This window comes from Salminus brasiliensis, chromosome 15 (assembly GCF_030463535.1).
Source record: "Salminus brasiliensis chromosome 15, fSalBra1.hap2, whole genome shotgun sequence".
In the NCBI taxonomy this organism is placed as follows: domain Eukaryota; kingdom Metazoa; phylum Chordata; class Actinopteri; order Characiformes; family Bryconidae; genus Salminus; species Salminus brasiliensis.
The window spans coordinates 3,945,435-3,971,385 of record NC_132892.1 but is presented as its reverse complement, the minus strand read 5'-3'; the positions used below and the strand labels follow the sequence as shown (position 1 = coordinate 3,971,385).

The following is a 25,951-nucleotide window of genomic DNA, read 5'->3' as shown; positions in this document are numbered from 1 at the left end:
TTCAATAATAATAATTTTAATAATAATAATAATTATTATTATAATTTTCTAGCTGGTAGATTATTCGTATTATTGATGTTATTTTACGAACTAGTTTCATATTGTATCTATTTTTTAATTTATGTAATTATTAAATGTATTTGTTTATGATTTTATTTATTTATGCTAATTCACCGTCATTGTGTCTCGAGCGCTTCACGCTGCAGAGTGTTCTCACGGGCCTCCTGCTCCATCACCCTAATTATGTAAAGGGGACTTTTATGTAGGAGGGTGGGGGGGGTGGTGGCTGATCGTCAGACGTTGCCGTGGAAATGACGCAGACACCACGTGCGTGGATGGTGGCAGCCTGTCAGCACAAAGGTGCTTCATCAAGGGTCGAGCCAGATTCACACTGCACACAGACTCTCTCTCTCTCTCTCTGCTGGTTTGGATCATCGTAACCGTAGGAAGCTGTAATGGAGAGGCGTGAGGGTGGTGTGTGTGTGTGGGGGGTGCAGTTTGCGCTCTGGACCCACCACCACCACCACCACCACCATCAGCATCAGCATCAGCAGCACCACAGTGTAGACAGTGCCTACAGGTTCCTGCTGAAAGGGACCATTAGAACCGTGTTGCTTCCTAATGGGAACTGGCTTAGTCGGATCATCGGGGCCGTTTAGTTTGGGAGACTGATCCGTCAGGAAAGCCCCATTACTACACCCTAATTCACCAGTGGTGTGGCAGCAGTGATGTCCTGCGATTTCAGCTCAGCAGCAGGTCACCCAACAGAGTCAAATGGCCAGGCTGGTTGGAGCTGGCAGAAAGGCTACAGTAGCTCAGATAAGCACTCTGTACGACGGGCTACGTCAGGTCCCACTTCTGTCAGCCAAGACCAGAAAGCTGAGGCTGCAGTGGCTCAGCGCTGCACAGTCGAAGACTGGAGAGACGTAGCCTGGATTTCTGCTGAGGAACCTCACTACAGACGATGCATCAGACTACATCAGACTGCATCACTCCACCATGACTTGCATGTTAGCCTGAAGCTGGCATATTAGCGTGTGTTTAGAGAGTTAGACTGGGACGCTGTGAAGCTCAGGTTTAGATATTGTTGTTATCACACGCTGCAAATGGAAACCTCGTCATCAACGCCGGGTTCAGTTGTCAGACACTCTTTATTTGTGCTGTATCAGGTGCTGTCGAAGCGCCGCAGAAAGAACCCGGTACCATAAGCTCTGAACTAGAACCAGGCTCAGACTGCTGATGCACAGTCTGTGTCGGACCTCGGACTTGTCAGGCCACAGCAAGGCCTTAAAGAGGTTAGTATTCTCACCTGATTTCATCCTTCAGCTGTTCAGCTGGGGATTGTGAGAAGGGGGAAGCACTGATCTCTGCAGAGTTGTGTCCCTGCATTACGTTCTCCATTAACCCATTAAAGTCCGGCTCAAGTCTTTCATCAGTTTCTGTCCACCAAACTGATCCTGGCAGGACTGTTTGTTCTGTCGTCTTATTCTTGATAGTTTTTGTACTCTGACTTGACTTAGACTCAGTACTTGGACACAAAGTATTTATACTAGGTTTGTCTTAGGCACCAGGGTATTTGCACTCAGGCTTGTTTTGGACTCTAGAGTATTTGTACTCGGACTTGTCTTAGACTCAGTACTCGGACTTGTCTTGGACCACAAAGTATTTATACTCCGGACGTGTCTTAGACTCATTAGTATTTGTACTCAGACTCGCCTTAGACTCATTAGTATTTGTATTCGGGCTTGTCTAGGACTGCGTAGTATTTGTACTCAGTCTCGCCTTAGACTCAGTATTTGTACTCAGACTCGCCTTAGACTCATTAGTATTTGTACTCGGACTGGTCTTAGACTCATTAGTATTTGTACTCAGACTCGCCTTAGACTCATTAGTATTTGTACTCAGACTCGCCTTAGACTCAGTATTTGTACTCAGACTCGCCTTAGACCTCATTAGTATTTGTACTCGGACTGGTCTTAGACTCATTAGTATTTGTACTCAGACTCGCCTTAGACTCATTAGTATTTGTACTCGGACTGGTCTTAGACTCATTAGTATTTGTACTCAGACTCGCCTTAGACTCATTAGTATTTGTACTCGGACTGGTCTTAGACTCATTAGTATTTGTACTCAGACTGGTCTTAGACTCAGTATTTGTACTCAGACTCGCCTTAGACTCAGTATTTGTACTCAGACTCGCCTTAGACTCATTAGTATTTGTACTCTGACTTGTCTTGGACTGCGTAGTATTTGTACTCAGACTCGCCTTAGACTCATTAGTATTTGTACTCGGACTGGTCTTAGACTCATTAGTATTTGTACTCGGACTGGTCTTAGACTCATTAGTATTTGTACTCGGACTGGTCTTAGACTCATTAGTATTTGTACTCAGACTCGCCTTAGACTCATTATTATTTGTACTCAGACTCGCCTTAGACTCATTAGTATTTGTACTCGGACTGGTCTTAGACTCATTAGTATTTGTACTCGGACTTGTCTTGGACCCACATAGTATTTATACTTGGACTGGTCTTAGACTCATTAGTATTTGTACTCGGACTTGTCTTAGACTCTTTTAGTATTTGTACTCGGACTGGTCTTAGACTCTTTTAGTATTTGTACTCGGACTGGTCTTAGACTCATTAGTATTTGTACTCGGACTGGTCTTAGACTCATTAGTATTTGTACTCGGACTGGTCTTAGACTCATTAGTATTTGTACTCGGACTTGTCTTGGACCACATAGTATTTATACTTGGACTTGTCTTGGACTCATTGGTATTTGTATGTGGACTGGTCTTGGACTGCATAGTATTTTTACTCGGACTCGTCCTGGACTGCAAACCCATCTTGGACTGTTTATTATTTACACTCAGACTTGTCCTTGGAATTGTAGTAGTAGTACTATAGCAGTAGTAATCAGACTTGTCTTGGAGTCAATAGTATTTGTACTTGAACTAGTCTTGGTCCTCGATAGTCTTTGTAATCAGACCTGTCTTGAATTGCTGGGTGTTCTACTGCATTCTACTGTGACCTCTCCATACCAGACTGCATCACTCAGACTGCTAGCATGACTAGGCTAATAAAAGGAGGCTAGCATATTAGCTTGTGTTCAGCGAGTTAAATATTGTACTTAATATAATGTAGAATGCTGTTTGGACTCGTCTAGACTCGCATTAGACTGCATTGTGTTTGAACTTGGACTCGTCTTGGACTCCAGTGACCTGGCCAGTGGGTGTAGGTACAAGGTGGGTGTTCCTAATGAACTGCCAACTCACTGTTAGGGAACAGGCCAAGGATTTGATGAGTCAACGGCCATACGTCTGACTCATAGAAGTTTCTGGTGCATTCTCTCAGCATTTTGCACCGTGTCCTGCCTTTCAGCTCGGCTCATCCCGTCCGCCAATAGCCGCTGCAGCTGGGGCTGTTGCTATGGTGACGGCGTGATGTGCGCGCATGCTTCGGTTTATGGAGTGCCATGTCCTAAAATAGCACAGGCCTTGCCGTTGCCTCCTTTACCGTCTCTTATTCAGCCACGTACGCAGTCAGGACCGCCTGCTTTCTGCGGTGGGGTTTACATCTACACTGCAGCCGAAGTACGGGGTACAGGACTCTGTAATTGGGGGCCTTTGAGAGGGTTCGAGTGTCGTTGTGATCTCGTACGTCGGTGCAAATTAGCCACATTCTGAGTCTCCGGCCTAAACGTCTTCACACGTACGTGACGGGTTGGAGCTCATATCAAGGCCTCTGTGTAAGGACGTGTGAGAGGGCCGCTGAACATTCTGCCAACGTTCTTTTAATGTTCCCAGAGCGGTTTTAGTCACTACGATCCGAGGCTCAGTTTCCCAACAGCATCTTAGCGTTAAGCTCCTCTTAACTGAGTTAAGAGAGTTCGGTGTGACGCTCACTAGATCATTTCAGAAACATCACGTCCACCAACAGTGTAACGTTCTAGAAACGTTGACTGATGATGTTCAAAATGTCCCGTCTGCAGAATGTTTTAGTTAGAAGAATGTTCTCCAGATTATTAATCCCAACCTTGTTTATAAGAATTTAGTGTTTCAGGACCGCTTAGCTTCAAAATTTCCAATTTATTATTATTATTATTAATTTATTTTATTTATTTTAACCCAATAACCTATTTTTCGTCTCGTCTATGACTGCCGAGTCTAATTTTTGACTGTACAGTGTTTATAATATATGATATTTATATTTGGACTTTGAAGTATGAGTATTTGTACTCGTACTCAGACTTGCTTTAGACTCTAGCAACATGGATTGAAGACGTTCAGAATGTCCCGTCTTCAAAATGTTCTCTAAATTATTAACCTCGGCCTTGTTTGCATCAAGAATGTAATATTTCAGCACACAAACGTTTAGTTATATTAGTATTCTGAACTACCCTGAACCCACCTAAACCCACTTGTTAGTACTCTTTCCCTGCCACATGTAATGCCCCCGCTGGGAGGGTGAGGACTGACACATGACTCTCACGACACATGCGTAGTCAGCTACCACCTCTGTAAGAACTCCCAGCAATGCAATGTCACCGAGCAATCAGCGCGCCCTGAGGAAAGCGCCGGGTACCTGGCTCTGATGCATTGGCTAGCAGATGCCCTTGCCAGCTGCCAGCATTACACTGAAATGATGTGGGGAGAGAGAGAGACAGCGAGCGCCTTTCACCCCCCCGGAGAGAGTAATGCCAGTTGTGCTCTCTCCGGCTCCGACTGCTGATTAGCACCACTGGAAGAGATACACAGTTCTCTTTGTGCATCAAATTGAACCAATATCAATTGGTCATATATATATAATAATATATATATTATTATTATTAATTATATAATATATATAGGACAGAAATAGGACAGAAACTTTCTGGGAACGTGACGAAAAGCAAACATAGGACTAACACGCTGCCACTGTTACCCGAAGATTGGATCGTTGGTTTGATCTTCATCAGCAGGCAGCATGAGCTACATTTTCGATCTAAGGCCCCGTACACATTTATCTGGATATTTTTTATCTGGAGATTTTTGGCCTCCCCTCCATACAAAAATACCATTTTGGTTACTGGAAATCAAGCTTTTTGAAAACGCTCTCCCAGATGCTGAGGTGCCATGCTGCTTTGCCATCAGCGGCCGGAGTCTGAGAGAGCACAATCTGCAGTGCTCTCTCCGAGTGGGTAGATGGCGCTCTCTCCCCTCATCACTCTGCTATGTTGGCCGCCACAGGCATCTGTTAGCCCGTGTGGCGGAACTGGGGACCCGGCCTTTTCCTCTGAGCATGTCGGCTGCCCGGTTTGAGAAGAGGCGGTGGCCCCTACCCTCCTAGTGTTGGGAGCATTGCTAGTGCTAGGGAGAGGTATTTATATAAAAAAATTATATAAAAAAAAAATCCAAATGCGTGTGGAAGCGGCCTAAAGTGACTCCACACTAGGGCTGGGCGATATGGTAAAAATACTATATCACGATATTTAAAGACTTCAGTAGTGACAGGTTCTTAAAAACTACTATTCAGATACTCTCCTGTACTGAATACAGTGATTTTATTCAATATCTGCTGCTCTTCATCTAATTATTAAGCACTTACAGTATCCTCGATATGTTTAGAAAAGCATATTGGTATCATGATAACAAAATTTATCACGATACGATAAAAGATCGTCATATTGCCCAGCTCTACTCCACACGTGCATGTGGAGTTGGAGCTCTGTGTAACGGTTGGTGAAATGCCGGGTTATATTATAAATAAATAAAATAAATCTAAAAGCTAACGTGTCACTTTCTGTGCTCTCTCTCCCTCCACAGATATTCTCCATGGTGGTGTTTGGCTCTATAATAAATGAGGGCTACGTGAACATGGGCAGCGAGCGGCTGCACTGCGTGTACAATAAAAACGCAGACGCCTGCAACTACGCCATCACTATAGGGGTGGTGGCCTTCCTGGCCTGCCTCTTCTTCTTGGCTCTGGACATCTACTTTCCTCAGATCAGCAGCGTCAAGGACCGAAAGCGAGCCGTGCTGTTTGAAATGGGCTTTTCAGGTAGTCTGTGAACCCCACCCCCACTCACAACATTGCCCTTTTCATTGATTTCCCCTCGACCCGCCCCCTGGCCACCACTGGAGCCACCACTGCCCCTAAATTCTGGTCTTTGCAGCGTAGCCAGAAAAGCCAGGGTCAGAGCACAGGTCCTTGTTAATGGGCCCTGACAGTGGCAGGTTAGTGGACCTGGGTATTGAACCCATGACCCTGAAATCAATAATCTAGCTCTTTTGCTTCATTGAAGAAACATAAAAATAAAAAGAACAATTACAGAGCTGCGAGTGGCTCAGTGGTCTAATGCGCTGCCACTATGGCCCTGAGTCATTCTGCTTTCCATCAGCATCTAAAGTCAGACTCTTAAAGCGATGCTGGCTGGCACGGGCGTTTGTTAGCTGGTGTGGTGGAGCAGAGTGTGTCTGCAGCGGTTTGAAAAGAGGCGGTGGCTGGCTTTGGTGTCGGGAGCATTGCTAGTGCTGAGGGGGGGGGGCTATGAACAGGTGGGTTAATTGGTAAATCCAAATTGGGAGGGAAAAAAGGGAAAGAACAAATAAAAAAATTATTAATCAATTATTAACAAATTCAGTTCATTTTGTCAAATTGCCAACATATCAGTTTGGGCTGCACTACTGAACTACACTGAAAAGTGGTGAATTGACTGTATTGATTACAATGCAATGTACGTATGTCCCTCCACCCACTTGAGAAGTATTGACTCCATTGAAGAGAGCCCTGAAATGCAGACGTGTCGTATTTGTAAGTGGGCGTGGCCTTCCACTGCATTTTCATTAACTGATGTTCTGAATCACTGGCCAATATCAAAGAGGTACAACACCGATAATGGCCCTGAGTTGAGGCCGGCCGCAGAGATGTGTTACTATTTGTGCTCCTGCCAAGGAGCCACGCCCTGCGTTTCATGAGCAGTTGGCTGCTGTTCATTTCAGACGCCACTGGCAGCCTTTTCTCACAGTCTGTTCCTGCCTGTTTCCTGCAGGGTTCTGGACGTTCCTCTGGTTTGTGGGATTCTGCTTTCTGGCCAATCAATGGAGCCACACCTCCCCCGAAGAGCTGCCACTGGAGCAGGCCACAGATGCAGCTCGAGCGGCCATTGCATTTTCCTTCTTCTCCATTCTGACCTGGGTAATTTCACACGTACACACACATTTACAGAGAACCTACAGAACTTAAAACACCAGAGCTCCATCAGAACATCTGAGTTTAGATAGAGTAGCTAACATCTGCCTAACATCAGATAGAGTAGCTAACATCTAACAGCTAGAGTAACTAGCATCTAACATCAGCTAGAGTAGCTAACATCTAACATCAGCTAGAGTAGCTAACATCTAACATCAGCTAGAGTAGCTAACATCTAACATCAGCTAGAGTAGCTAACATCTATCATCAGCAGGAGTAGCTAACATCTAACATCACCTACAGTAGCTAACATCTATCATCAGCAGGAGTAGCTAACATCTAACATCATCTACAGTAGCTAACATCTAACATCAGCTAGAGTAACTAACATCTAATATCAGCTAGAGTAACTAACATCTAATATCAGCTACAGTAGCTAACATCTAACATCAGCAGGAGTAGCTAACATCTAACATCAGCGGGAGTAGCTAACATCTAACATCATCTAGAGCAGCTAACATCTAACATCAGCAGGAGTAGCTAACATCTAACATCATCTAGAGCAGCTAACATCTAACATCAGCTAGAGTAGGTAACATCTAACATCAGATAGAGTAACTAACATCTAACATCAGATAGAGTAACTAACATCTAACATCAGATAGAGTAACTAACATCTAACATCAGATAGAGTAGGTAACATCTAACATCTGGCGAACATCAGCACTCGGTAATAAACTCCTTCTGCAGTGTAGCTGTTAGCTGTATTCACTCGTATTAGTTAAGGACTCTCTTTTACGCCCTCTAGTGTTTTGGGGTCATGTTTGTGGTATTATGGGATGGACAGATGAGCAGGAGGCGGTAAATGAACGTGGGACTCGTCTCAGTGGTGTTGGTGTTTGTGTTTCAGGGGTATCTGTGCTTACTAACTATACACAGACTTAAAAACCTCGCTTTTATGGAGGACCAACAGAGGCTGCTGTCCAAACCGCCTCCCACACTCGCTCTAGTGTAGACTCCAGCCAAATCTACTGCACCCTACTAACCCACGTCTTCTAACTGAGCACAGCATATCGCCGCTGTCCAATGAAAAACATGCATCTCCAAAATAGCGACTTTACAGGAGAAGGCAAAATAGTCTTAACCTATGAATTCGAGCATTTCTATTGGCCCATTCACCCAGAATTATTCACACAGCGTACAGAAGCAGCTACAGGGTTCAAACCATGGAGAAAACTAAAAACTGACACAATGGAGATACATGTTTTTCACTGGACAACAGCAATATCCTATAATACACTAGATATTATATATATATATATATATATATATATGTATATATATATATAATATAGACTAGATACATTGTATTAAGTTGTGGTCACACCTGACACTTGCGGTTACTATCCCCTTGCTAAATGGGCGTGACCGGGGCTGGACTAGAAGCCTGGTCACCTGAAAGTCCTCCATATTGGTTTTATGTTAGCCAGTCTGCTAATTGCTAAGTTAGCTCCAAGCTAAGCACAGCTCAACACACCGATCGCCACACTGCTGCCCCACCATGACGGTTCAGTTCAGTGTTTATTTTGTGCTGTTGCTGCTAATGGTGGATGAGCTAGTTAACATTAGCTTGCTAATTAATAAAGCTAGTTAACATTAGCTTGCTAACTGCACCAATATCGAGGCTCTTCTGGTGACAAGGCTCCTGGTGTGGAGTCTAATCATACACCCCCGTCCTGATCTTACTTCCCCTGGTTTCCGATGTTGAGATTTTTGAAGCGTTATTGGATGAATTACATAAAACCGAGCTGTTTGGGGGGTCCGATCTCTTATCCCCGAATTCACGAATTCCCAAATTCCCTTCTCCTGGACCCTTGGGCAGTATTTCAAATTTCATTCAAGACAAACAGTGAACTACAAAAGTCAGCGACGGTAATTTACGTTATACTAAAGTTGATCCCATTATTTCTGAACATATTTAGGGTCATAAAAACGCCAAGCACATACATATCTATTGTTGATTGGCGGCTCGCCTTGATTGATGATCGCAAGATTTGTCCAATAACGTCCTGAAAATCACTACCAGACACCAGGGGGAGTGAAATCAGGACAGGGATGTGAGCCTGGGCTCCACACAGTCAATCAGTAACACTGCAGGGGTGGTGGTGGTGACCTCAAAAGGCAGGGATGACCCATATACTGGCTGACTAAACAGTTTATAGCCTTGCATGCTAGCTTGCTAAAGCAGTGCTACTTGGCTAACCAATTGTTAAAGGTGTAGCACAGTACACTGTAACTGCCTGAGGGTCCTTGAGGAGTAAAATGAGGATGGGGACATGGGACTGGATTTCACGCCAGTCCAGACATGGACACGGTCATTTTGCAAGGCTTTGACTGTGTGATCCCACCATATCGTCAACCCTCCTCATATCATGGCGTAACTAGCAATCTGATTGGCTCTTTTTGTTGAGAGGCGGGACTTTAAAATGAACTCTTTAGACCAGTCACCGTCTCCTCCTTTATAATATCTCTGCCTTAGAGCCGGTACCTCGGCACAATTTGAGGCAAGTGTGCGATCATTTGGGAATCTAGTTGGCATGATGCTAACTGCTAGCTGCATTAGCCTTGTAGCTTTAGAGGGCCTACAACTGTACTACACTAACCGAACTGCTCTTTCACATTACAGTAGCCTGCCTGTCGCGTTGGATTACTGAACTTTTAGGGTGGGTTTGCTGCCCTAAAGTCATGTTTAGTAAAACGACTAATCTCACTAATATGGTTAACGTTGCTAGGCGGCCCTGACGGCGTGCGCCGTGCAGAAGTTCTTGCTGGGAACAGACATGTCGCTATTCAGCACCGAGCCTGCCGCCGGCCAGCCGGAGCCCAAACAGCCGTACCCGCCCAACGACGTGACTGGCCAGACCACCATCCCCGTCAACAACGCTTACCAGAGCCCGCCACTCATCGAAACTGTGGAGACCCCCCCACCCGGGTACCAGATCACGCCAGCTTTTTAAAGCACAGCTAGTGAGCAGAGGGAACGCAGAAATGGAGGGGTGGGGGGCTGGCTTCTTTAGTTCAGTGTATTGTAATTAGGGGTGTACATCTGTGACATAACGAGTCGATTTGATCTAAAATTGACGTATAAAATCAGGAAAATTTCAGCATAATTAGGTCATTCTGGTAGGATTTCGGATAGTTATATAAATACACTACTGAAATTTTTATTTCTTACTCTGTACTTATTTTTCTGTTAACAAACAGCCCAAAACCTGTGTATCGATGCATTTTTACACCCCTAATTATAATGTTTTGCATTTTAGCAGGGGTGGGTAAGGGGGCCACTACTCATCCCCCGTGTATGCACTGTAAATGTAAAAATACATCAAATAATAATAAAGGAAACATGTAGCCTGGCTGTACAGCAAACGCTGCGTTTTGGGGGCAAGTGTTTAGTTGCTTATCCAAGTATTTTAAGAGTTTACGAGTTACGAGGGAACAGGGACAAGAATTGCTGATCAGTGCTGAGCGATTCTCAGGATTTGGTGCCCTTTAAGTCCTTTAAGTAAGACATATGATTAATATTCTTAATTATGAAAATTCCGATCATTACAAAATAGATTAACATGATTAACAACAATTAAAAAATAATAAATATCTACATTTTGACTTTTAAAACAGGGTCTTAGGACAGGGTTTCTTAAACCCTGCTTTTCCAGCTTTACCACACCCACTTTAACTCAAAAATGGGCTGTTAGTGAGCTGAGTAGATGGATCAGGTGTGTTGGGAGCAGGGAAAAACAGAGCAGGGGGCTTCCAGGGGACCAGGCTTGAGAAGAACTGTTACAGGACACAGTAAATTCAGTTTAAAATTGTGCCTGAAAAGCAACTAATATACATTAACAGAACATATTTTAAATATATGTCGGATGAAACGTCCATCCAATTATGATATAAATGTGCAACAATCACACAGCAGGTCATTCACCAGGTCATTCAGTGTCAGGACCTCCAAATATTCACCTAAACGATTCCTAAATGATTAAGATCTGAAATTCTGTCTGTTTTAAAATACTGCAGCATGGTCTGTTGTCCCTCCGTCCCACGTTCAACCCCGTAACACTACACCACACTGTCATTTCTTCCCCTGTGAAAAATGCTTTGATCTTTCTGACATCAGCATGAGGAAGTGACATCTTCAAAGTCTCCTTGAGATTATCTTTTAAAATGATCTCCCCTCTTCTCTACAGTTTAAAACATTTCCCAACCCTGTTCCCTCTGAAGCTCTTAGTGATCAAATATGTACTTATTTAGTATAATTGGGTGCAACGGTATGATCACCACCACCACCAGAGGAGATCACGGTATCACAGTATTTCACAATTCCTCCTCTTGTAGTTGTCGTTGTTCTTCTTATTATTATTATAAAAAATATTATTAATAAATACTGACCTTTAAATTAATAAAAATAGCATTTGTTTGGTTATACAAAATATTTATAGTTAAAACTTGAAGCAATCTACTTATAAAATTAGATGTAAAATGTCTTGCTTTTGAAAGATAAGTAAATTAGAAAGCTGCATGTGAGGTGAAGGTTTCCAGCTTATAATTATTTTGTATTAATCTGCTGATTATTTTCTCCAATAATTGAAGATAACCATAAATTTTTATACCACGGTATACCTACAACCCCCCCCCCCCCCCCCAAAAAAAAAAAAACGGTGTACCACTGCAACCCTAGTACAGAAATATCTAGGAAAAAAATTGAACGGCCGTGTTGTTAGGATATAATGTCATTAGCCATTTCAGTACAACCCCGTAACATTTTGGAATGTGACGGAGTTGAATGGATATTAGAGTTCACTTTCTCATCTTTACAAAGGGCGCCCATTCCTAAGAATGACTCCGCTGTCTCCAGGTTTCTTCATGTATCTTGTCATTTATACAGAAATGCTCTTAACGTACATAATGCCAAAATGTAACATGCAAAAAATGATTTATTACGTTTTACTTTTTAAGGATGTCAGATTATGAATTCAGTGATTTGTAGCTTTTTATTTAATTGCTTCATTTGTGCTTTTAAATTTACGTTCTTTAAAAGAGAGAAGCTGCAGGAGAGTGTATTAGCCAATGAAAGGAAAAGGAGGAGTAAGCTGGAGGGGCGAGACAGGGTGGGAATCTCTTTGTACGAACAAGAGTGTCAACATCAGCCAGTGTTGTGTATCTGGGATGCATGTGCGTGTCCACTGGTCAGAAACCATACATTCCTACTGAGAGTCCTAGTGAAAGCATCTCAACAATCTGTTTACTGTAAAATGCTGTATGTGTATGTATGTATGTGTATGTGTGTGTGTGTGTGTGTGTGTATGGGTGTATGCGCGAGAGATGGAGAGAGCGTGTATGCAAATAAGCACTCGTGTCCTTAGTCTTACTGCATGATAAGACGAGTCAGCAGGGTTGTAGAAACGTCCACTTTAAGGTAAGGGTTATCAGCGTTAGCTGTGCTGAGACTCAGCACATGAAAAATAAAGACTCTTTCAGAAAGTGGCTCTGTTTGCTTTCATTTGGCCGAATGTGTCTTCGTTTACAGTTCTAGCTGAAGTCGACTTCTTCAACCCAAGTCTGGGTTCTGGATCTTTGGGTCTGTGGAGGATGGCATAGAAGAAGGACCACTTTTGGTTCTATAAGAAGGTCTTCACACTCACACAGCTCCACTACAAACATGGTTCTTTATGGAAACAAAGGTGGCTCTTCTATGGCATCGCTCAAAGAACCTTGTGTAGCACCTTTATTTTTAAGAGTGTGGGACTCAGTAGAGCCCACATAGTCCGCTGAGCATAGCTGCTACCATGGCCAGAGGATCAAGAGTTCGAATCCCGGGTCACGCTGCTTCGCCATCAGCAGCCGGAGCCTGAGAGAGCACAGTTGGCCATGTAGTTAGCCGGCACAGCTGTTGGCTGATGTATAAGAGCTGGGGATTCGTCGTTTTCCTCAGAGCGCGTTGGCTGCCTAGTGATGCTGCGCTAGAGGCGTTGGTTGGGTTCGGCTGTACTGTATGTCCTCACTGTCCTAGTGTCCAGAGCATTGGAAGTGATAGGGGGAGTGCTAGTGAGGGGGCAGTTCAACTTAGTATTGGTATAAAGCAACAGAGAAAGAAAAGAATCTTACATCCCTAATTTATACACGGTCTGATAAACCAATAGAATTACTTCCATCTAATAAATATTAGCTTTTATGCTAATCTTTCTTTTTAATTGCATGTTGAAGCTAAAGTTAAAACTGGGACTTTATTTTAGGAACAGCTCTTGCTTTACTCCGCAGGCCAGGACGTTTGAGTTGAGGCTAGCGGCTAGCTTTTTTTTTTTTACCAATGTTCAATTATTGGCATGTTTTAGTTCTGGCCATGCAAGCTGATTGGTCGAGAAGCCTTCTGTTAGCGAGATGTTATTAAACCATTAGAGGACGAGGAGGAGTGTGGTATCGTGAAATAACGGCACGGCAGTGATGAAGCTTGAGCATTCTATTGTTTTTATAAACAGTCAGGAAAAAAATAACGTACAAAATAAACGTGAACGCAGCATTTAATAGTTTTTTAAATATTAGCATATCCATCCGCCAAATTATAGTTCCTTAACAAGCAGCTTATTGCTACGTCACAGCAACGAACTCCGCTAACTCAGTGCCTAGCCTGCAGTTCCTTCTCCAGCTCGTTATTGGGAATTCTCTTTAGCTCAGGGCGTTTACATTTCTTCATGGTTTATTATATGATTTATAGCAATGACGTTCAGCGGCGGGATATATATATATATATATATAATTATAATTACATTTAAAAGGTATAGCAAAAGGACAGTGATTCCACTAGTGGTCTAAGCGATAAGCATCCAGAATGAACTAAAAAGAATTCTCTAAGATAATCTTTATCATGAGCGGCACCTCTGTATTTCCCTGTATATACACTATATGTACAAATGCCCTTAGCCTGACACCAGGTGTGGGCTAGAGGGGTATAAAGCCCCCCAGCTGCTTTGATCTGTGGAGCAGTGGAAGAACTGTGTTCACTGGAATGATGATGCTGCTCCATCCAGTACTTTTGGGATGATTTGGGAAGTTGGGGATGATGAGGTGGGGTGGTAATCATCCATCCAACATCCTGATCTCACTTGCGCTTTTGATACTGAATGCAATCAAATCCTCACAGCAATGCTCCTCCAAAATCTAGCAGAAAGCCTTCTTCTTCTCTGGACAGTAGAGACGGTTACTCCGACAAAAGCAGGATCAACTTTTTTGAAATACCCGTGACTTCAGATTCAGAAACACTGAGGTGTCCCAATACTTTTGTCTTTTAATGTGCTTTCAGTGTTGGATGAATCTCATGCTTTCATAGCCTTCATCTGCTTTTTTGCTCGTTTTACGGAGAATGCTGATAACTCTGGAGGGTGCGGTAAAGATGTGCTTCCTCTGCAGAACTCTATTAGAGGTGGAACTGGCATGTAGTCCATTAATTATCATAATTACACAATCATTCACAGCTGATTCTCTGGGCTGTGGAGATGATACTGCTGCTCCTCTGGGATGGGTGGGAAGAAACACAAAATTAATTACAGTTAAATAATTACAGATTATTTGAAGCTAAAACGACTCCACTTAATGGTTTTTATAGAATATGCAAATGTATTTTATGTTTTTATAAGAGACATGACCTCAGTGAGAGAAGGTCATTTAAAACATGGCAGAAATGAGACCAATTATAACCATGACCTGTAACATACAGTACCATGCAATAGTTTAGACACCTCAAGCTCTTTATCTGGGGACTAACCCAGCTAACATGTCAATGGGAGGTCTGTATGAGTACACCAGCTGGGAACCAGAACGTTTTGCCCCTTGGTTCCACATTGGCCTCTCATATGGATGCCCACCAGGGTCAGTGATGGGACCAGGAGGGGTTAAACATGGCACCCATTTGGAAAGTCCAACTGGGTCCCAGTAAAAACGTATGTCCAAATCCACTCAGAGCCCGTGCCCACCTGGGGCCCACGTCCACGTGGTGGAGGTTCCCCATCACTGTGTTCATCATTAGAACATCTCCAGAGTTCTCCTCTCTCATGGAGTCTAGTATTATTTAGAGTTCTCCTCAGATCAACACCTGGTTTGGTGGTAAATCAGGGCTTAATGGTGGTAAATCAGGTGAGCTGCTGCTGCTGCTGCTGCTGCTGCTGCTGCTGATGGAGTTAAACACATCCTCCACGCTGTGCTGGCTGGACTGGGGGCGGGGCGTCCAGGAGAACCCTGGAGGAACCGAGCTCTGTTCTTCAGACTAGCTCACCGACAAGATCTCACTACTTTCTTTCTTCAGAATGAGAAGCTCTTGTTTCTTCTTTTTACTGGATTCATGTTCAGCTGATTTATCTGTTCTGAGGAGATCTGGAGCTTCTACAGTAAAACTCTCTCACTGCTGAGAGACGGGGGATTTTAATAATGTGATTAAGGGTCCAAAAACTCTGCACATTGGACTGTAGGAACAGTAGTTGAGGTATTTTGGCAAATGATGATATGTGATACCAAATGGAGATCTGATTCAATATACTGTACATTCCAAATGGACCTTCTCAGGCCTGGAGATTCAGAGGGCTGGCTGTGGACCTTCTACCACCAGGTGTCAGCAAAACACCAATACTGAGACCACACACTGCACACCGCTGGTAGACCTACCATATACTAGTATATGAGAATAGACACAATTAACACAAACGGAAGAATTATTTAATTAAGATGATTATAGTAAAATCTTTAGAGCTTTGAGAGTAGACAGGTCTTTGTAGACGTCCAGCTTGTCTGAACTGTCATGGGCTGTGACTGAAATGGCTCCCTAGTTACGCTTAAGGGCACTTACGAGTGTCGGTCATTTCAACACTACAATTTCCCATAATGCACTCGTAATTTATAGTAAACATCACTACATCTACTGAACGAGGAGCATTCAGCAACTGAGCAAGTGATAGTTACGAGCCCCTGAACGATGTGAATTTCAGGTGTAGTTCATGGGTGATGGGTGGGCTTATCTTTCTCAACCACAGAACAGTCAGAATTCAGCTTGTGTGTGTACGAGGCTTTAAACACGGCTCAGCCACTCTTGTGTTTGTTTATGCGACTGGTACTGACGCATGATGATGATGATGATGATGAGGGAGTGTTTTAGAGCTACGTAGTTAACTAAATGGTCCCTCTATATAGAGCACAATGCTAATGAGAGGGGATCCATTTCAGTCACAGCCATGATAATCACATTGTAGACTTATCACACAATATATGAACATAATGGAATATCTTTAAAATTATATATATATATATTGCTGACATTATGAGCCATTAGGATGACTGTTTAAACCTGTGCTTTTCTTTTGTTTATGGTTTATTTATGCAGAATATTTAAACACGTTAATATTCCAATACACGTCATTTCATTATGTTATTATATGATCATTATATCAGTGACATAAAATGGTCTTAAAATGACAATAATATTATTATTTTTCTATTATATTGTCAAAAAATTAATTTAAATTTAAAAATAAATAAATAAATAAATAACTGACTGTGACAGGCTTAACTCGAATCTTAACTTCTACTCAAAATCTAAGCCCAACACTGTTGATAGTCTACTGAGTTTTGTTGGTAATGAAGCATGCAACTTTTTAAAAAACTAAGTGTGACCCAAAAAATGCCAGGAGTTAAATCTAGAAGTGTTCAATTTCATAAATGTTTTTTATAGAAATATTAAAGAATTTCTTTTATTTATTATTATTATATAAGTTCTAAATTTGTTTAATTCACTTCAGTTTTTAGCAAATATACCATTTACTAACAGCTCCCAGCTGTTATGGGTATCCTATTTTTTGTAATCTGACTTTTTTTGGTTTTATTAGGACTATTTTCTGAAACAGAGAATTGAGGTATACAGGACATACAGGACAAGCAAGAAGTCTGAAAATAAAAAACCCAACAGAATTAGTTTTTTTTTTCCCCAAACCTATTTGAACAGATGTTTCTTGAGAAACGTGTTTTTTTCTTTTTGTGTACAGTTCTCTGCTCTGAATGGAGCGAGCTGGGTATTCAACAGCAGTGAAAGCTGTAGTATAGCTTGGGGCGATTCATGCGAAGGTTAAGTCAGGACGCGGTTTCTAGCAGGCAGCTACAACACAGCCATCTCACCAGTTCACTCCTGAGATGTGGGGGAAAAAAGGAAGACTGGGATGAGAAAAGCATCAGGACACATCCGGACGGAAACACTGCAGTTCCTTTCACTATTGTTCGAACCTCAACAAATGGAGTGGATCGTCGTACAAAAAAAACCAAAAAGAGGCTGGTAAGACTCTTAAGGCGTCTTTAGCCCAAGACTATAGCTTAGACCTAAATATAATCCCAGTTGTCACAATAAGTACACGAGGGCTGACTGCCAGCCTGTACGAACAGTGAGCCATGCATGCAATAATGAAAAGTAAAGTTCTGGAGAACTGAACAGGACATGATGATTATTGTTGAAAGCTGTGGATGCAGTAGTTTTCCCAAAGGTCTGTGAAGCTCCTGCTACTTCAGCTGCATTTCAGTACTTTTCATTATAGCGTAGGCCTGCACACTGTTACTGTACAAAGGTTTCCATTAGAAAGTTCAGAGTCATGTCCCAGGCAGTTCCTACCCGATTTGCAGTGGCCAGTGGTGCAGTCGGGGGTGGTGGGGGTGGTAAGCAGCTACTTGTTATTTATTGTATTTTTTTATTTATTTACTTTCTGCACAGCTTTTCCAGAACCCAAAGAGCTTGCGACAGCCTCATCATGACTGTGCTGCTTTCTGAGCACCTTGTCGTACGTCGAGGCGAGGCAGCTTTGTGTGTACGCCTGTAACCATGAACAGAATCCAAGATACTAACGGTAGGCATCTTAAATGAGAGACTGTAAATGGTTTGTAGATGCCCAGCTCCTCTTTAACTCTAACGAATTTAATTCTAATGAACTCTACGCTTAACGGTGATGTATACGATTTCTGTCCTAGAAGCTTTTTGTGAAAATTCATCGAATGCTTCCTTGACGGTTTGCTAGCTCTCCGTTTGTGTACTGGAAACATGCCTGGTGTTCTGGTACTCAGCCCTGGCACAAAGTTCGAGGCTCAGGCAGAGAAACACAGCATTATTTCAGGCAATTAGCAACAGGGGGCGCTCCTGCTCGTGCACAGGACGGAGGCAAAGACACACTGGTGAAGCGCTTGGGAACAATGAGAGTAGGCCGGGTTTTGTCCTAGAAATAACAGTGATAAACAATATTACTGTCAATTTAAGGCCATTTTATGTTACTGATATAATAATAATAATAATAATAATAATTTTTATTCAGACATTAGAACTGGAATATAACTGGAAAATACTTTATAAATAAATAAAACAAAAATAAAATAAAAACACTGTTTTAACCACAAGTCGACCCACCGGCTCAATCACGCTAATGGCCTTCTTCCTAAGTAAACGCAATGAGCTCATATCGAGGTCAGCTAAAATGACTGAAGTCATGTCCATAAATGATGCGATAAGTCGATGACGTGATGTTTGTGACCGGTCCAGTTAGAAGGCATGAAAAGGGATGCGGATGTTGCTCGGGTAACACTGACCTTGACACTGTCTGAATCTCCTGTTCCACAGAAGTAGGCCGGTCCGCGACTGTTTGTAATGTTCTGAGAAAACTACAACTTGTTTGCTTGGCAACATTTTGCTAATTTAAATGATGGGGGCGGAGTTTCTGAAGAACGAATGAAGGAAGGGGTGAGCTTGTTTTGCTGTTGAGCTCAAATATCTCCAGAATCGTAAACGGCACCTTTCACTTCGAATGAAGACTTAAACCCAACCGATTTCAGTTGTGCAGAAGGTTTGAGAATAGTTGGAGCATCTGCAGAACTACTGTCTCTACACGGTGTGATCCAATGTTTTTAGAAGAAATCCTAGGAGTTGTGTGTAGGAGTAGTTTTCAACCTCAAACGGGTCCCCCCCAAAAATCTAGATTTTTTAAGCAAATTGAAAATGTTCCCTTTTACTACCAAGATGTTGGTAGTTGGCATCAAAATCAACAGCACATATGAATCCACTGTCGGTTCGCTGTAAGTGGGAACCCTAACCTTTGATGTTTTTTTTGTGCACCTTGCCGTACATCAAGGCAAGGCAGCTGTAAATTATGAACACAACTGAGAAATTGATAGTAAGCATCTCAAATAATAGCACATAATGACAGCAACCCAAAGAGAAAGGGATAAGGGGTGTGGTAGTCTTTAACCAGGCTGAAAGCATTCACTGGTATTCCACCTCAAATCGGGCCCCTATTATTCACCATTACCTACCTTAATTCTTGGCAACTCGGGTCCCAGCAGTACAGCCATCCTATTCTGAGCTTCCTCCGGTTAGGTAGGATGGCCCCCTCTCTCCTCCCCTAACCTAGCATGAGGCTAGCCAATGGAAAAAAGGAGTGATCTCCTTCAAGCGTGTTGAGCTCCAGTGAAGCAGCGAAGATATGGCGGCACCTCACTTGACTCAGAGGAGGCGAATAAGTCTTCCCCCATCCAGGACTGGTAGCGTTGCATGATGGGCCGGGGGAGAGGAAGCAAGCTAGTGAGAATACAAGCCCTCAATTTTCTCCTCAGTGTTCGCTTCTACTTCAAACTGGAATTCCATGTTTATGCAGCATGTTTACATGTGAATGGCAGGTTGCTTAAAGGTCAGAGCTGCCTGTTGGGATGCTGTTTTGATTCCGGCTGGACGTGAGAAAACTGACCTTTTCCCAGAGCCTGAGTGTCGTAAATGAACTACTTTAGGAAGTTTATCTCAACATCATTCCCTACTCCAGTCTGGAGCTCATGACCTTACGTTCCTGCCACGACTGACGCTCTTAAGTTGATCCATGCTGCGCTATACGTCCAAATGTTTGTGGACACCCACACACAGCTGGTGTCTGGTCTCTGTTAAGAGGTACTGCAAATGGATTAAGACTCATGAACCTGTTGGCACCAGGCTGCCTAAAGCCAGGCGTGGGCTAGAGGGGTATAAAGCCCTGCAGCATTGAGCTGTGGAGCAGTGGATGTGAAAGAATTAGCGAAAGCTGAAAGACTCAAATGCTGCCTCACTTTATCCCCAGCCAATCACCGGCTTCTACCTGTATTCAGATGCTGCTGACGTTACGTTTCTTCCCTCCTTCCTCCCCTCCGCCACCTGGTTGGTCCTGCCCAGCTGCTCAGAGGGTTGGCTTCTCCGCCATGCCTTCTAGGTACGTACGGGTCCAAAAGCCAGGGCCAAAAGCCAGGGCCTAAAGCCAAAGACTCAAAATATTGTTCTATTCTAATAATACATAACGTGTCAAGTACCTTCCTGTCTTCTGGTAGATCTGTGCTCTCTGGAATGATGGTCGATGCTCCACCCAGATGAGTTAGCCTCTGACCTCGCTAACACAGCATCCTCACAGCAATGCTCCTTCAAAAATATAACAGAAACCTTCCCCCGGACAGTAGAGACAGCTACTCCAACACAAGCAGGATAAACTCTTTTTAATACCCTTAATGATCACAAAGGTCATCAAGCAGGCGTCCCAATACTTTTGTCCATACAGCATACCTTTTCCCCAGTGCTTCCTTTTATTGAAGAGACAGATCTGTTGAGAAAATTAGTTGACTGTTTCATGCTCTTCAAATCAAATTTATTGGCTTTAAAAAAACATTTGATGTCCACCATCATTTTCAGTGACCTGAATAAAACGATCAGTGTCCACTCTTGCCCTGAAATCTCGTTGTGAAACAGTCCGAAGGCACCTCTCTGGGTCAAACCGCTGCGCGACGTTCCAACAAAGGTGAACAACAAATCGTGAACGCGAGCTTTCCTCGGGACTTCATCAGACACATCCTTCATCTTTCACAATTTCAATATTAAAAAACACAGTTTGAAAAACAAAAACAATGCTCTGAACGAACGGGGTCGACTCGAATGAATTAGTGTTTAAAAGCCCTTGAGTTTCCGTGTCTTTCTCTCTTTCTACCGCAGGACATGACAGCAATCCAAATATTTAGGGTGTGTTCATGCTTGCCAGCTTTGGTTCGGTTCGGGCGATTGCTCTGGTAGTGCGGTTCATTGGAGTAAGTGTGAACGCTGCCTTTCAAACCCTGGTGGGCCGAGAGACCGCGAGGCCGTCTAAGCAGGTTAGCAGGGTCTCGGCCCGTTTCGTTTGACGTATGAACACACTGCGAACCAAAGGCACCTGAACCAACCAAACGCAGAGTTGTGCACGAGCATCAACCCTCGCCGCTCGCTTTACCAACAGACGCTTTAGCATTAGTTTAGCTGGGCTGTGTCCCAAACCACACACTACCACACTACTACACAGTGTTTCAGAACTAGCCACCAGTAGAACTGCATTCATTAGTGTAGTGGCCTCAGTAAAGTAAAGACGTGTGCGAGTAGGGATGCTGCGACAGTAACGAACAGTTTTACAGCTTTAACGTTAACGCTGTTTCATGAACTAATCAGCATGTGTACGTTATCAGAGTCGTGGTTTAATACTGAGATTAAGATGACGTGGTTTAATAAGACAGGCTTAAGGATCCAGAGGTTAAATTATAGGGTTTTTCTTGCTGGTTATTGCACAGATCACGCAGGACCTGCAGACGCACACGCCTTATGCAGACCTCTACCTTCAGACAGACGCCAGTCATAAGAGCGCCATGCGGTTTCATTGCAAGTATGTCAGTGTGAATGCAAAGCAAAGCAGGACTAAACCTAACAGTGTATGATTTTCTGGCTTGGTCTGGAACCGAACTACAAGTATAAACACACCCTAAAGCGATGGTGCACGGACCACGCCAGCACACTCAGGTTAAAGCTATGCTCTGTGATGCTGAAACAGTGATGACCCTGCCACTAGATTCCCTCTAAAGCCGGAGGAGGAATGGGGATGGAGGCCTTTCGCTCACCTCGGGTGTATCATCACTTTGAGCTTGAGCTGTGAAATGAATCGCCCCCTAAAGGCCTCCCTTACATTGCTTTGTAAACGATGTGATATGAAACCATTACACTGTCACTGTCCTGCAAAAACCTTGTATCTCCACCTCTGCCATAACACGAATTCCTTCCTTCTCACTGTTGTATTTACATCGCGTCAAATGTTCATGACGAATGGACCAATAGAAATGCTCCAAGGCTTTCTATTTTTCTTGCTCTCTCTCCTGTAAAAAAAGTTGACATTTTGCAGATACGAGGTTCTTGTGTGACGGCGATGAAGAGTGAATGTTCTACACAACGAAGCCGATGTAAACAATGACACTATAGATTACAGAGTGCGGCTTAAAACTTGTGTTTACTGTAGAAATTGTACGCAAAAAAGTGTGTACGCCTTCATCCGAGTAGCGAATGTTACTGCACGACGAGGAAAAAACGGTGCGCTCTGATCATCTACGTAACGTAAAAACAGCATAACCACGGAAAACAGCAACCGGTATGGCTTTGGGATGTGCTCAAGTGAACGAACGTACGGTTGGATGGGATTCCCGGGCCCCGGATTTTATTCCATGACTGGCAGGAAGTGTTCATCGAAGCAGTACTAGCTGAATTAGCATTTAAGCCAGCAATCGCATGCTAATTCATCACGGCACTGAGAACCTTCCAGTTCTCCAGGCGCCATGAAAAGAAATCAGAAGTTTACTCTAAATAAGATCTCTGTCAAAACGGCTTCTGATTTCATGTGCAAAACTCTGACCCTTTATAAAAATACAACAGGCCGATCCCTGCATCCAATAAATAAATGACTCATACAGTCCGCGCCGACCGACGTATGGCGCTCGCTCTGCCGCGCGGTCCTCATATTTCTGCCATGCACTGTGTTTAAGATCTGTGAAAATATGTCAGCAGCGTCCCTCCTGTGAAAACACTGTTAAAAAAAAAAAAAAAAAAGCAAAAAGCAAAGAGCGTATAACCTACATCCACACTGAAACACAAACGTAGTTCATAGTTCAGGTTTTAATACCAGAAACTAAGCTAGCATTCGCCTCAGATCCAGGACAGGGCTCTAGAACGACCATGTTATCATACAGGGCTCTAACGGTAACTAAAATATATAGAAATCATTTAAGGGTTGCTATTAAATATCACAAGAGTTTTGATGATCTTCAGCTTCAAGAGGTTGAAACGTAAGTCAGTTTTTAGATCGATACTACTTCCAATATCCCTAATCAATATGATCAGGGAGGATTTCAGTTCTGCTGGGAATTCATTGCATAACTCGTGACTTGACCTCACCCTCCTGCTTTCACAATTCCTACCTGATGGGTGCACTGTCAGCGCCTTACGTTTCTGGTTGCCTAGGCAACAGAATCCGGGTTTGCGCCATCCCTAGAGCTGCCCATCCTGACCAGCCCTCTCTTCCTGAACGAACTGCAAGCCGCGCCGCCCCCGACAAACCCCGCGCTCTCTGATTGGGCCTCGAGGGGGAAGGAGTGAGAGGACTGGTCACTGTCCGACAGCAGTTCCGACAGACTGCTCAGGGAGCTCACGTCCGACTGGTCGAAGGAAAACTGAGGAAGGGGCAGGCGGCCTGGCAAGCGAGGCTCCGGGTGAGGCTCCGAATGAGGTTCTAGTTGTGTGGGGGGCTTCGTGACCGGGGGTGCGTCAGGATGATCCGGAGGCTCCTGCGCAAGGGCTGACTCGAACGACGGCGCCCGCCTCCTCAGGACTGTGCTGCTCTCCTGACTGGACGCTGGAGACTGGATCTCGGAGTCAGCGGGCGGGTCTATAGAAATGCAAGGCGGGCTCATTTTCTCCTTTCTGGGCACCGGGGATGCCGATCTGCCTCGCATTGGACAGGGCGGCCTATTTAGCTCCTGTTGTAACTCCTCCCCGTGCGTCGAGTGCCGACGGGGGCAACCCGGCTGAGCGAGGAGGCCGTGTGCATCCATGCTGTAGTACTTCCTCAGGTGGCAACCCCTGGCACCCTCGCTTTGCTGCGAGTTCTGTGATTGGCTAGCGGAAGATGAAGGGGCAGCGACATAAGGGGATAAAGTGTGGCTACGTCGGAGCTGCTGGGCGGAGTCTCTCCTTCGGCCGGAGGATACGATCTGCTGAACCTCCTCGTCGACCTCGTCCGTGTTGGGCAGATGTGCGCGAGTGTGGCCGTCTGTGACAGTTAGTGTGTGTGTTGGCTGGGGGAGTGCAGACTTGCGGCAGGGGATGCTGCGCTGGCTGTACACGTGCCTGCTTGTTTGCACGCTGGCTGTCCGGCTGCGAGGAAGAATAGGGGGTGTGGCCTGAGGGGTGCAGGGGGCGGAGCCTCCAGTCCGAGGAATGGTGGGCACTTTGAGGTGCAAAATGTCGTCGGAGCAGTGCAAAAGCAGGTCGTCTTTGGAGCCGGGATGGGCCGAATCGACGGAATCGCTCTTGATTGCCTCCTGTAGGACAAGAAAGCAGAGCTCCTGTCAGAATCTCGCACTCGTAAGCACTAAAATTCCCCATCTCAGAGTCTCACCTGTCTTTGAAGCATCCTGAGGGAATTCTTTCTACTTGGGTGACGCTGTGGTAGGGCCTGTAAGTGGGTGATGGAGGCGGTTTGTGATTGCAGGGATTCCCGTTCACATGGCTGAGAACTTACTGAGAGAGAAGAACCTAAAAAAATATATACATTAACAACAGTTACTCTGAAAAGTGTGTCTCTGTACATGGTACATTCTCTATGCCATCAATTTCAGTCCTGAAGGGGGCGACTGACACTGTTTCCTCACTCAAACACCCCTACAAAAACCCGTCGTGGAATCGGGTGTGTTTAAGTAGGAAAATCCTCCAGTCAGCCCTGGAACTGAACACCCTTGGACCACGTCTCAGGAGTAATGCTAGCCCTCACTCAATGCCTGCGTGATTAATCACTATGTCACCTGCTAGTGTGTTCCGGTCAACGGACTGCTGCTTGGAGGTGGGCTGATCAGTTGGCCTGTGTCCAGACTTAATGGGGTAAAACATGTAGCTGTCATTCGGCAAAGACAGCATCCTTGACATGGAAGGCTTTCCAACCGAGAGCAGGTTGCCGTTTTGAGGGTCGTCTCGCTGGAAATGGAAAGATTATGCATTAAATGGTGTCATCAGTCTACAATAATCAGTAGTAGCCTTTTTCTCTGTTTAAAACAATGTTTTAGTGACCTGCATCCATATACACGATGTGGACAAAAGTATTGGGACACCTGCTTATCCATTGTTTCTTCTGAAATCAAGGTGTCTTGAAAAAGAGCTGATCCTGCTTTTGCTGGAGTAACTGTCTCTACTGTCCAGGGAAGAAGGCTTTTGACTAGGCTGGAGCACTGCTGTGGAAATCTGACTGCATTCAACTGAGTGTTGATGAGGTCAGGATGTTGGTTGGTGATCACCACCCACCTCATCAGCCCCTAACTCCACAACTCATTCCAAAATAACTGGATGGAGCTCCATCCAGCACCATCTATCCTTCCAGAGAACACAGTTCTTCCACTGCTCCACAGCTCAATGCTGGGGGGGCGTTATACCCCTCTACTAGCCCACACCTGGCGTTAGGCAGCATGGAGCCAGTAGGTTCCTGTTGTTCCTGTCTCAGCAATAAGTGCAACTTAAACAGGAGGGGTGTCCGAAACTATTTGGACATATGGTGTAAAGTTAAATATGAGAACTGGATAGTTTTGAGGTTGTTTGACTGACAACTGCAAACTCAACTCTGACTGAATGGAACAGTGAAGTGAAGGAGCAC

At 44.2% G+C, this 25,951-nt stretch overlaps 2 protein-coding genes across 2 annotated transcripts in view; one reads left to right on the top strand and one right to left on the bottom strand.

Annotated features, from left to right (window-relative positions):
• The window catches only part of syngr3b (synaptogyrin 3b), a 13,075-nt gene extending 359 nt beyond the window's left edge, over positions 1 to 12,716 (top strand). Inside the window, exons 2-4 of the mRNA XM_072657635.1 lie at positions 5,807 to 6,041; positions 7,033 to 7,178; positions 9,965 to 12,716. Coding sequence (XP_072513736.1) covers positions 5,807 to 6,041; positions 7,033 to 7,178; positions 9,965 to 10,189 — 606 coding nt within the window. The 3' untranslated portion in view covers positions 10,190 to 12,716. The remainder of the gene's footprint in view (positions 1 to 5,806; positions 6,042 to 7,032; positions 7,179 to 9,964) is intronic.
• An 8,066-nt stretch (positions 12,717 to 20,782) lies between these two features.
• cacna1hb (calcium channel, voltage-dependent, T type, alpha 1H subunit b) overlaps positions 20,783 to 25,951 on the bottom strand; it is a 79,315-nt gene continuing 74,146 nt past the window's right edge. The window contains exons 31-33 of the mRNA XM_072656640.1: positions 25,113 to 25,281; positions 24,710 to 24,846; positions 20,783 to 24,632 (exon numbers count right to left, since the gene is read on the bottom strand). Coding sequence (XP_072512741.1) covers positions 23,550 to 24,632; positions 24,710 to 24,846; positions 25,113 to 25,281 — 1,389 coding nt within the window. The 3' untranslated portion in view covers positions 20,783 to 23,549. The remainder of the gene's footprint in view (positions 24,633 to 24,709; positions 24,847 to 25,112; positions 25,282 to 25,951) is intronic.